General features: G+C 33.4%; 1 protein-coding gene across 1 annotated transcript; it reads left to right on the top strand.

The window, feature by feature from the left end:
- Positions 1–6,918: 6,918 nt before the first annotated feature.
- Positions 6,919–9,893, top strand: LOC108605973 (calcitonin gene-related peptide type 1 receptor). The gene is made up of 9 exons (XM_017995795.1): positions 6,919–7,034; positions 7,115–7,421; positions 7,882–7,972; positions 8,032–8,123; positions 8,180–8,306; positions 8,370–8,471; positions 8,541–8,656; positions 9,132–9,205; positions 9,296–9,893. The coding sequence occupies exons 1-9, from the start codon at positions 6,929–6,931 to the stop codon at positions 9,673–9,675; spliced, it is 1,395 nt and encodes a 464-aa protein (XP_017851284.1). The 5' UTR covers positions 6,919–6,928; the 3' UTR covers positions 9,676–9,893.
- The last annotated feature ends 3,470 nt before the right edge of the window (positions 9,894–13,363 follow it).

The raw sequence follows: 13,363 nt of genomic DNA, 5'->3' as shown, positions 1-13,363 counted from the left end.
TCAGCTAAGAGCAGCAGCAGCAGCAGCTGGGGCAGCTGATTTATGTGCCTGCAGCTTATGCTCACATGCTCGAGCAGCAACAATGGACCAGGCCTATCAGCTTTTGGCCAGCTTTAAATTTGGCAGTGCAAAAGCAATTTGCTGCTGTTGTCCTTTTTAAATTCAGCTTGCAGCCAATTCAAATATCAAAGTAACTTTCAAATGACATTTAATTGCTCTAGGCGTGCAAACTTTGACATTGAGTGGGATTTGTCAACTTTTTCAATTAGCCTAACGATTCGTGGAACTAATTAACGTGTGCTGCTTTGCTCTGCACAACTAAATGCTGCTGCTTATATTTTATTTTTTTTATAGACCAAAACTTATGTTGATTTTGTGTGCAGCACGTAAGCAAGTCATAAATTTAGGCGCGCTGTCAAAAAAATCAGAATCAATATAAAATTGTCTTGTTTATGTTGTAAACACAAATTTTAGCGCTGACAGTTTAATGAGGCAAGCAATTTAAAAGCAAAAAGTGTAAATCATACAACAATTTGAATATAAATGACAATATTTGTTGTCATTTAATGTTTTGTAGCCGCCGGGCCGCCGGACCGCCGGACCGCTGTGCCTCTTTGTTAATTTCCGCAACGAAATAGACGCAGAGCCCTACGCCAATAAAAAGGATTGTCGCTTTGTTCTCGCAGGCATTGTTTAAGCAACGGAAGCAACAACAACAACAACAACAACAATATGATATGCATTGCTATTAAATTTTATTTTGCTGTGAGTAAGTTTAGAACAAAAAAGTGCCTGTTAGTTAAAAATATGCATATAACGTATACGTAATACTTTAAACGGGACAGCCGACAAGCTTGAAGACAACAGCGGCACTACGCGCTATGGTAATCTCCACAAGATCAGCAGCAGCACAACTGCCACCAGGATTGAGTCCAAGCGAGAAGAGTGAAATGCCGCTGCCGGCAACGATTTCAATGACAATGCCAGCGCCCTGTGAAAGCAAAGAAAGCATAGAAAAATGTTAGCGAGCGTTAACTATGTAAGCAAGTGATACTTACAGTGCTTGGAGCGGCAGTTGTTGGAGCAACTGTAGTGGGAGCAGCTGTAGTGGGAGCTTCGGTAGTGGGAGCAGCTGTAGTGGGAGCTTCGGTAGTGGGAGCAGCTGTAGTGGGAGCTTCGGTAGTGGGAGCAGCTGTAGTGGGAGCTTCGGTAGTGGGAGCAGCTGTAGTGGGAGCTTCTGTAGTCGGAGCAGCTGTAGTTGGTGCCTCTGTCGTTGGAGCCTCTGTCGTTGGAGCCTCTGTCGTTGGCGCTGCTGTAGTAGGCGCCTCTGTAGTCGGAGCAGCTGTAGTTGGTGCCTCTGTAGTCGGAGCAGCTGTCGTGGGTGCTGCTGTAGTCGGCGCAGCTGTTGTGGGTGCCGCTGTCGTTGGCGCTGCTGTAGTCGGCGCTGGCGTCGTGTAAGGCGCCATTGTTGGATAAGCCGGATAGTAGGGCGCTGGTGGCTTCACATAACTGCCAGAACTTCCGGAGCTTGGACCAGGTGCCTCGGCAATAGCTCTTGCTCCATTATTACCCGCCGCCATGGCATAAGCATAAGAGCCCGCTGCGCCTTTTCCCTTATAGCTAACACCATAATCCGCTTGACTGGGACCCACATGCGCATAAGCTGGTGCATAGTCGCCATAGTGATAGTCCACCTGTGAGCCACCAGCATAGCTGGCAATCTCATCATACGAGTCACCATAATATTGCGCCACAGCCACTGCCAAGGCAACGCTAATTAATATGCAGAAACTTAGAGCAGTCATGTTGGTTATTGCTAAGCTTTGACTTGAACTTGTCAATGCAACTGAATGATTTGCAAACAGCTTAGCATTGCCTTTTTATGAGCACTCAGCACTCTCTCTCTCTGTGTGTGTGTGTGACATAACCTATGCTAAGCTAACTGCCTGCTGGCGCCTCTAATCGCTGCACGTGATGCCCATTGTCAGTGCAGACTTTGTAGCGCGTTAAACGTCATTAAACTCAGCCAGCGTATGCTTAACTTATCTTTCGCTTATACGTGCAATTTTTTAAAAACTCTCAGCAAGCACAATTATGTCAGCTATAATAAATAATAATAATAAGCAAGCACTGCAATATATAGTATATAAATTAAGTTTAATCAAATGCATATACAGCTGCTTCCTTTTGCAGCTTAGCTAATCAAACTTGAAGCTGCACATTTTTATTCAATGAGCGCTGCTAAATTTCAATTATGTTAACTAATTAATTCAATTATAGCGCACAGCTGAAATATTTGCATTAATTTGCACATAATCGATATATAATGCGCATCTATTGAAGTTTATTGCATGGATTTTAAAAAAATTTTGCTTAGTTAGGTTAAATATTTATTATAATTATTATTATTAAATTATGAACAATAATAATTATGCTATAATGTATATTATTTTAAAATAATTTATAAAAGTAGTCAGCTTTGTTAAGTTAAATATTATAATTATTGTGCGCCTGCTTCAATTTTTTAAATTATTTACTACAATAATTACACCATATTTTATATTATTTTATTTTAATGTTGTTTTAAAATAATTTATAAAAATAGTCATCATATTTTCAAATATTTTTGCTTAGTTAAGTTAAATATTTATTATAATTATTATTAAATTATTTACAATAATAATTATGCAATATTTTCAATTATTTTTGCTTAGTTATTAGTTAATATAATTATTGTGCGCCTGCTGCTTACTAAAGTTTAATATTTATTATAATAATAATAATAATTATGCTATATTTTTATATTATTTCTAATACAATTGCAGTGCAGCTAGTTATAATTTAATAATGAACTCTAATCAATGTTTTAAAATTACAAAACATACAAATAAATAAAATTACATTTGTGTTGGCAAAAATTTTAAGTCAATTTTTTTAAATTAAAATAAAAATAAATTAAGTTGCTCATAAGTTTGTAATCTAAGGACAGCGCATGTTTAAAATGAGCTTCAATCACACATATGCTAAGCTATAGCATCATTTAGTCTCTTTCTCTCTCTCTCTCTCTCTCTCTGTCTCTTGCTCACTCTTTCTCTCTCTGACAAAAAGGTCAACTCTCAGCGGTGTCGTGGCTTAAATCACACCGGCTATAAGCCACAACAGCTGTCTGAGCATTTTGACATTACAGTTAAACGAGTTGCGGCTGCTCTCACTCTCTCGCTCTCTCTCTCTCTCTCTCTCTCACACACAGTATTGCTCTTTCACTCAACGCATGAGTGAAGCTTCTGCAGCAACATTTAAATTTATTTTTATCAATTTATCCAACTGTCATGGCAGCTGGTCTTCAGTCATCTGCATGCGCCTCATGCTGAGTGACGAACTAAATGCAAAATTCTGCTATACAAAACTGTTATACGAGGTGTGCTACAGTTGTTGTTAGCAGCTGTAATAAATTTAAGCTGTCAGTTTACACACTCTATGCAACAAGCAACATTTATTGCTTCAAAATATTCAAGAAAAAATTAAATTATTAAAAAAAAAATAAACATTAATTTAATGTATCGCATTTTGTAAATAAATATATTAAAACTCTTGCAACGCAGCTCGTTCCAACTGTTCTAACGCACTTGTTGCTGTTGAAAAGCAAGCAGTGCGTTATATGCTGTTTGCACTGCTTGCTTTGGCTGCTGTGCCTGCTTGGCCAAGTTCATGCAACATTGGCTCATTTGTCAAGTTCCTGTGCTAGCTAACGGACGTCTACGCTTGCCACAAAATACGGCCAAGCAAAGAAATAGTTTTTTGCTTTATTTTATTCAAGTTTTGTTTTATGTTTTTGGCGCCATTCGATTTGTATAAATAAATGAGCCAACGACAGGCGCGGCGCAGCCCAAAAAAAGTGCGTTATTTAAACAAAAAACATATGAAATATAGACATAAACAAATGCTATAATTTATAAGTGTTTTTGATTTGAGTGCGGCAATTCAAAACATAAGTATAAACAATATTTATATGCAATCAAATGTGTGTTGAAAGAATTTCTGTTTGTGGTCATAAATTTAATAAACATGCAACTAAAATTGTATTTAGCTGACACAGCAGCCAAATTAACTTGCTAAATCAACTGCCAAAAGCAAAACGTTGACTAAGCACGACTAGCAAATACACTTTCTTGCATAGCAAGCAATTTTATTGAAGTATTTTGCATAATTCTGTTTTAAATTTATTTATTTACTAACAATTAACAAACAGCAGGCAGCCAATAAAATTTAAAAAAAAAACTAAATGCGCAAATATTTATTTATTTTTTTATTTAACTAAACAACTAACAAATACACATTGTTGTAATAGCAGCAAAAAATCCAAAGCTAACAGCTTTATTAAAGCAAATTGTTTATTTATTTATTTGCAACAAATTTGTCGCGCACAATATAAACATATAACTAACTAATTATACTACACACACACACACACAAAATTTACTTAGCAACATTAGCAAAAGCAAAACTCATTTATTATTATAATTGCGCTCAAAAAAAAAAAAATATATTACATACCTAACATAAACTTTTGTGTGTATTTTTTTTCTTATTGCGCGCGCGGCAGCATCATTAACCACATGCCACGCCCACACCCCCCACACACACACACACACACACACACACATACAACCACACATTCTGCATGCAAGCGTACTCTCATGCTCATAATTGTATTAGCCTACCATCAATATACTATATTTCATTTACTTTTCGACGTTCGCATAAATTTCCAACATCAATTTCATTTAGGCAAATATTTTGTCTAGAACAACAAGAAATTTTCATGTTTAGCATTAATCATAATATTATAACAGTACTAGGCCGTAGCTTTAAAAATGTACAGCGCTCAGTTCTGCACGCTTATTAAGTATGCGCCTCGTGAGCCGCATTTCTAGAACTCAGTGTAAGACTCAACGCTGCTGCTTCAACTTTACAACTTGCTTTAAACTTGCGTTTTAATATTCATAATTAATTAATAAGCATGCACTGTGTCGCGTGTGTGCTCACATGACGTATGCGTAATATTTACTATGACAACATTTAATTGAATTTAGCGCATAATGTAATGCAATTAAAAGCCAAACAAGCTTCACCGCATGCACGTATAGCAACAATATGGCTAACTATTTGATTAACAATGTTTTCGCTGTGGTTTTAATTCATAATAAATCAAATTTCATAGTAATCAGTCGCTGCTTGATTTTAAAATAAATCACTTAGTGCATAAAATAATGCAGACTTAAATAAATAATTAAATAAAATAAAATAAAATTCAATAAAATAAATTAGTTATATATTTAATCATAAGCAAAGTTGTTAAGAGATCTTTGAAGATTCTTTTTTATCTGAATTTAAATTTCAGCCAATAAAATTATTTCATTAAAATATGCATAACAAAAATTGGAATTAAACTTTAAATAAATTAAAATGCTGCAAGCTTAAAATTATTTTTATTAACAACTAAATTCCAAACTTAACTTCTTATGACTTATATAAACTTAATTTAAATTGTATAATAATTATTAATCTTTATTTAATGCCTGCTGCAATGCTTGCTAGCGATATTAAGCATCCGCCTTGTAAGCCAGTTTACAAAGTTTCTCATATTTTTGCAACTGCTCCACACTCGCATACAAATGTAAAATATATATACATGGGCCATATATGCATATATATGAACTATGAGCAGAGCCTAGTGGCATGTTAGTGTAAAAAACTCAATCAAGTGGAATGAGTTTTGATTAAAAATATAACAAAGTTTAGGCAGCGCAAAAACGACGACAAAATATAGCGCAGTGCACTGAAGCATATGCTCGGTTGCTGTTGTTAACTTTTTATGCATGTGTGTGTGTGCGTGTGTGTGTGTGTGTAAGCGTGTGTGGTAGGTAATTAAAAGCGCATGTAAGACTTGCATTGCTTTCAATACAATTACAGCAACAATATTGCTCCACTGAAATGAACGCTTTTCATTAATTAGACGATAAAGCGATTTATTTGAATGCGTTTTACTGTAAGGACACATGCCCCAAGGGCCAGCCAGCCAGCCAGTTGCAATTAATGCCCATGGGGACTTGAAGCTAAACAAAAGCTTCAGCGTGTGTGTGTGTAAATGCAATGAAGTAGCTTGGGGCAGAACAATATGCAAGTAATTAGAACAATGGTTAGCAAAAGTTGAACAAGTCACTAAAATCGAGCGAGAAGTAAAGTAAATACGCAGATTTTATACTCAAGAGCTATGAAAATTAGAACAAGGAACGAAAACAAATTAATAAAATAAATGTATGAATAAAATTCTAATTCCGCGTAAGACACAAGTAAAGCAACTAAGATTAAAAGCTTGAGTATTAAATATAAAACAATGTTCAATGGTTATGAAGAGTAGAACAAAACTCAAAAATTAGCCATAACTAAAGCAAGTTGAAATTTCCAATGATTAAATTTTAATTATTGAAATCAAAACAAAGCCAACAAATGCTGAGCCTTAAATAAAATAAATGTAAAAGAGAATAAAATTCCAGAGCAAGACAAGTAAAGCAGTTTGGGTATTAAATATAAAACAAAACTTAATGGCTATGAAAAGTAGCACAAAATTCAAAAATTAGCCATAACTTTAATAAAATAATTTTAATAAATATTTAATATAATAAAATGCCAACAACTGCTGAGCCACAAATAAAATAAATGTATTTATTAAATTGTCTGCTAGTTTTCAAATCCAAGTCTATTTATTTATTTTGTAATGTAATTGAAATTGCCGCACAAAAACAAAATGAAATTCTTATGAAATTGATTTTCTTGGTTAACAACAAACAATGGGCGCTCGCTCTCTCTTTCTTTTGGCTTTTTGCTTACAGCCCACTGGAGTTGAAACTGTAGCTTGCACGTAAAAATGTCCGTGCCGGAGCCGCAGGATAATTTGCTCGCCTTTGTGCGGCATTTATATCTTGAATGCATCAATCGTTATCGAAATTACACACCGCCGGGACTAGCAACAGGTAAATATGTCTAGCTCTATATATAATAAAAGGCAGTTGAGTTTATTTTTGGCATTAACTGCGGCGGCTGCTGCGCATAGATGAACTTTTGTCTACCAACTATACGTTGCCGACTTTTTTGGAGGATGCTGTGCTCAATGAGGGCAGCATTGATATGCAGGACATCGATGAGCTGTCGGCCAGTGAGCAGGAGCTGTATGCAACAATGGCCACAAATCAATTGGCCAACAGTAATGCGAGCGCTGCTGGTCGCGCTTCGGGTCTCTACTGCCCCACAAATTTCGATGGTTATCTCTGCTGGCCGCCCACACCCGCCGGCACTGTCTTGAGTCAACGTTGTCCCAACTTTGTTGAGGGGTTCAATGCCAGATTTTTGGCACGCAAAACGTGAGTTAAATGCAAAATAAGGCCAAAGGCAAAGCCAATCATTGAGTAGACAGCCAGACAGGCAAAAGGTTCTCGCCGTAAGCAAATACAATAGTTTCAATTAGTTTAGCAGCTCTGACTTGGGGCTGAAAGCGCGTTTTAATTTTAGCTACAGTTACTCAGATAATAATGCGTTTATTAAGCTATTTGCTTACTTTATTGTTTTTATTGCATAGCTGTTGAATTACAAGGAATATTTTATTAAGTTTTTAATTCAATTTCACAATTTGAAAAATTTAATAATATTTAACTATATGCCAAAAGTAACATATTTAATATAAGCAACAATAAAATAAATTAGATAGTGCTTAAGTGAAGTACAGCATAATTTAAATTAGTATGATTTCGAAATCTCTCAATATTTATTTCAACTTTATGCTGCACACAATAAATTTTAAAAATATTAAATTAATTTTTTCAGCTGCCTTAGCAATGGCTCGTGGCTTCGTCACCCAGAATCAAACAAAATCTGGTCAAACTATACCAACTGTGTGGACACACCTGATTTGGAGGTGCGTACAGCGTGAAATTCAATTGTATAATGCGTATACGCAACGTTGTATATTTGCAGTTTCGTCAACTAGTCAATGAGCTGTATGTTAGAGGCTATGCATTGTCCTTGCTGGCACTGCTGCTGTCCATAATTATATTTCTGGGCTTCAAGTAAGTTACAAGTGTTTACTACAATTGAAGTTAATTTATATAATTTCTGCTGCTAGATCCTTGCGCTGCACTAGAATACGCATACATGTGCATTTGTTTGTCTCGCTTGCATTTAGCTGCTTGGCTTGGATACTTTGGTATCGCTTGGTTGTCGAGCATTCCGATATTATAGCCGAAAATCCTGTAAGTTCTTTAGTTCAACTAACTTGGCTGTCATGAATTTAATTTGTGCTCTCACTCCTTAAGCTCTGGTGCATTGCTTTGCATTTGGTTGTGCACTATTTTATGCTGGTCAACTATTTCTGGATGTTCTGCGAGGGTTTGCATCTGCATTTGGTTTTAGTTGTGGCAAGTTTCGCCAAGTTGCTGCCATTCACATGTAAATTGCTTTAAATCCTTTGCATTTCGTTTTCGCAGGTTTTCGTCAAGGATACGATTGTAATGCGCTGGTTTAAGCTGCTTAGCTGGCTGTCGCCGGTGCTCATAGTAGCTGCCTATGGCGCTGCTCGACACTTTGGCAATGATAATGCACAGTGAGTACTTTAAAATATTTATTAGAGCTTTGCTTGAAATATATTATTTGAATTGCGCTTCAAAAAAAACTAGTAGACAGAACTGTGCAAATAGAAAAAGTTATATATAATAAAATATATTTGTTTTATTTATAATTACAGTAAATTATTTAATTATAAGCTGAATTAGAAATTCTCAAAAACGCTTGAGCTATTTTTTTGCAATTTGTATGATTAATTTAATTTAATTATTTTCCAATCTTCATTATGTAGCCAAAAATTATTGCAATTTAATTATTAGTTCAGCTTTAAAATAAAAATAATATTATTATTAATTGTTAACATACACAGCTATGCTTAGAAATTATTTAAACATAGTTAATTTGCATATAAAATAAAAGCAAATGTTTTTAATCAAATCAAAGTTAGCATAAATTTAAAAATTAGTAAAAATTAAAGCAATAAAAATAAATAAAATAAATTATTTAATTTACAGCTGCTGGATCAATGACAGTTTCTATCTCTGGATCTTTTCCGTGCCCATTACGATCTCGCTGCTGGCCAGCTTCAGTGCGTATACTTAATATGCTTAATATGCTTACGCTTACTCTCTCTCTCTCTCTCTCTCTCTCTCTCTCTCTCTCTCTCGCTCTCTGGCAGTTTTTCTTATCAATGTACTGCGCGTTATTGTGCGTAAGCTGCATCCACAATCAGCGCAGCCAGCACCGCTGGCCATACGCAAAGCGGTGCGTGCCACAATCATATTGGTGCCACTGTTTGGCCTGCAACATTTCCTGCTGCCCTACAGACCCGATGCGGGCTCACAGCTGGATGCGTTCTATCAGTTGCTATCGGTGGCATTGGTTAGCCTGCAAGGCTTTGTGGTCTCCTTTCTCTTTTGCTTTGTCAATCATGATGTGACATTTGCCATACGCACGCTGCTTAACAAATTGATGCCACGCTTGGTGGCAGCGCCACCTGCCGGGAGTAATACTGGACACATGGCCACAACCACGCCCAGTCGCGAGCTGGGCGTCTAAACGCGAATCCCGCCACGTCATTGAGTTGACCAAATTACGCTTTTAGCCCCAACAACAACAAAATAATAATAAAACCAAAGAAGTAGCCCAATTTTTTTTTTCTTTTAGCAATTGCATATCAAAAGCAAATAATTTTTAAATTATTACGCATACGTACTGTGGGTACCTTAAACAAATCTATATGTATGTTAACTGTCTAAAAATATGAAAAAAATACTCAGCTACAAATTGTAATCAACAAAAATATGCAATTAAAAATAAAATATATATTCAACTATCATTGAATTGCATTACATTTTTCAAACTTTGGTGAGTATAGCATATATAGCTTTTATATGCGCTGAGTTATTGTTGCTCATACAGTCAAAAGAAGCGATGCACATAGCTCAATCAACTCAGTTTGCCTTGTTCCCAAAAGAGAAAGAAAAAAACATAAATTTGAGCAGATTTTTCAATTCATTTTATTTAATTTCATGAATTTTTGTTTTTATTTTTGTTTTTGCATTGCCATGTATTTTATTATGCTTAGATTAACTGTTATACCATTGCTTGCCGGCGTTCTGTTGTTGGGTTTTCTTTATCAATTCTTATTTGTTAGATTGGGTAATTTGATGAAAGAGCAAAAGAGTGTTGAACAAAAAAACCAAAAACTAATATAATACGTACAAGAAAAATACAAATACAATATATAATAATATTACATACATATACATTCAATATCAATTTTATGTTATGCACGAGTACAGTTAAATTCATGTATGTTGAATAAGTATTTGTGTATATGCATACTATATATTTATATATAATATTATGGATTCTAAATTGTGTAAATCGTGTTTTGGTTATCATACCCACATCTAAAGAGTTCTTATGATTTTTATATATTGTGTTGTGTTTCTTTTTTTTGTATATACAAAAAGTAATGATGAACAGTTAGTTTTGATTGATGGTTTCGAAACAAGTATATAGTCTAAAAGAATCTACATAAATATAATGCTGCTAATAAGTATTAGTGGAATATAATATATATATATATCTATTATGCTGAAAATTTGTTATAAATATATGTTAAGTATTTTAAATAAGTTGTTTAAGTATAAGACAATCATAAATAGCAGTTAATAGTGAATAGACAATCATGAGCGTAAGTTTATGTATGTTTATTGTGTATGTGTGTGTGTGTGTGTGTGTGTGTGTGTGAGCTTATTAAACTGTTTAATTGTGCATAAAAGCTGCCTAACAAACGATAGTGTGACCCAAGCGCAAAGATTTGTTAAGCTAACTATCAATAAATGTATTTTGCTAGCAATATTACCGATAAACGATTGCCTGTCAAGCATATTACAAACTGCATTAAACTAACAATCGATTTGTTTTCTGTTATCGATAATTGCAACTGTGCTAGCAATATTATCGATATCAATATTTCTTACAAACTGCATTAAAACTAACATGCAATTGCTTTATTTAACTATCGTTAGTTCTGTCTGTCATCGATAGTATCGATGACACTAACGTTACTAATTATTTGATCAATTGTTAGTAAATTTCTGCTTTCTTACAAGTCTACGGTTAAATTTACTGTTTGGGCGCGTTCCGTCGACTAAAGCGGCTACGTTTTTTTTTGAAATTAGCTTAATTGTTAATATTTACTTTTGTGACCAATTACAAATTATTGTAGAGCTTGATTGAATTGCGATTAAATTTAATTTGCTACTTGTTTTTTTTTTTTTTTGGTTTTGGCTGCTTAATTGCTAATTTGTTAACAACTAATGTTTGGGCTATATATGGATTATGTGTATATATGTTTTATTTTAAGAGCCGGCATTGTTTTTTGACCGTGTTATTGCCAAAGAAGGCATCGCACTTTATATAATGCAAAATCAATTCATAATCTTTATGCTAATTTGCTTAAAAATTGAGTTGAAATCCTTGGAAGTTTGACAGACACTATATGATAACTATATATATATATATTTATTTTATTTATATTATGTTTGAAATAATGTTTAAATGCATTTCATGCTTAGTTTATGATTTTCTTGGCTTTTTTCTCGGCTTATGCTGCTGAAAATCTTACAGGTCTTAGCTATTCAATTGTATATATATATGTGTGTGTGGGTGTGTATTTGTATAAAATACATAAGATATACACTGGTCGACATATATTTTTTTTTCTTGCCAGTTTCTAGTAATTCCCTAAATATTCAACAAAAACATTTAAATTTTGGACGAATATTTTTGCAAGGCATGGCATTTAATATAAAAAATAATTAAATGAATTATTCAAAAAAAAAATTAAAAACAACGACAAATTAAATATTTTTCTTTACTTTAAGTGCATATTAATATTATTTATATTTAAATCATTCAGCTAACAAAACAAAAAATAGAGAAATTCAGCAACTTACAAAATTTTTTGTTTATCCAAATAAATATGCCGACCAGTGTAGTATCGTTTATTTGCAGACATTTATGTAAATTAATTGAGTATTTATTATTGTTTATGTTCTAATCTCATTAAATATTGCTGTAACCGTTATAAGCTCAAAAGAGCATAAAGAGGTTAAAAGTTTTTTTTTCTGCATTTTGAAACATTACATTTTATTGCTTTGCGTAATAGTGTAGTAACTAATATTTTTGTATATTACACACACACACACACAAACATGTATACATATAGCATAAGCACATTTAACTTTCGTGTGCGTTAACATGGAATTTTAACTAATATATAGTATATATGAAAAGTTTTTTTAACACCAACTTATCAATGTAGGCTGCATAGCAATTTTAACTGGTTTATGTAACTTATTTTTTTAATGTCTTTCACATTGTTATATAACTGCTCGTTTTCTTTTTTTTTTATCAGTTTTCTGTTGACATGTATTTGTATAGTATATGTATATATATATATTTAATATATATATTAAATATGTTAATAAATTTTACTATAAATCTTTCATTAAAAAATGTTTACATGTATATGTAAAATTTGGTGTTTTCTCTCAAATTTGTTGTTATGTTAATTTAAATTTAACTGCTGTTTGCATTTTTCAGCGCACATTGCATTTGCTTATACACCTAATGTAGTAATTGTTATAAACTTTTGCCATGTAGATGTGGCTTTTTCATAATGCGCAAAAAAAAATGTAAAAAAAAAAATTATTTATCTTAGTATATACTGTAACTACTGCTACTGACACACACACGCATTGATTGCTACTACTGCATTGAAGTTCAAAAATAGTTTAAACATAATATCAAGCTTCTAAAAACTTATGCACATATAGTATTTAATATTTGTTAGAACATTGAAACGAGCTTAACATAGTATTTGGTTTTGTTTTTTCACGGTATATTTTTTTTTTTATTTCAAGTTTATTTTAAAATGCGAGTGCTGTAGTTTTATTTATTTATGTTTTTTTTGGGGAAAATTATGGGTGTGTTTATTTATTTATTTTGTTTTGTTGTGTGGAGCAAAGTTCAAACTTGCTGCAGGCGTTGTTGCCACTCTTCAGTTACCAAATTTTTGTAGCAGAGTGTATGCTGTCATTAAAATTTGCTGCTTCATTTTCCTCAGCCGTAGCCATAGTTTATCCTCAAAAGCACTGACTGTTTATTTATTTACTTTTTATTTATTGCCAATTTTCATTGTAGTAATTTGCTTGTTTATGTATATTGTTGT

Source organism: Drosophila busckii, chromosome X (assembly GCF_011750605.1).
Source record: "Drosophila busckii strain San Diego stock center, stock number 13000-0081.31 chromosome X, ASM1175060v1, whole genome shotgun sequence".
Classification (NCBI taxonomy): Eukaryota; Metazoa; Arthropoda; class Insecta; order Diptera; family Drosophilidae; genus Drosophila; species Drosophila busckii.
Note: the sequence above shows the minus strand (reverse complement) of the source record. Positions and strands in the feature narration are given on the sequence as shown.

What these genes read in the sequence shown, in the direction of transcription:
- LOC108605973 (XM_017995795.1), top strand. Translation starts at nt 6,929, where the DNA reads ATGTCCGTGCCGGAGCCGCAGGATAATTTGCTCGCCTTTGTGCGGCAT. An exon ending in TGCATTTGGTTTTAGTTGTG is followed by an intron (nt 8,472 to 8,540) that starts GCAAGTTTCGCC and finishes TCGTTTTCGCAG; the next exon opens with GTTTTCGTCAAGGATACGAT. An exon ending in CTCGCTGCTGGCCAGCTTCA is followed by an intron (nt 9,206 to 9,295) that starts GTGCGTATACTT and finishes GCTCTCTGGCAG; the next exon opens with TTTTTCTTATCAATGTACTG.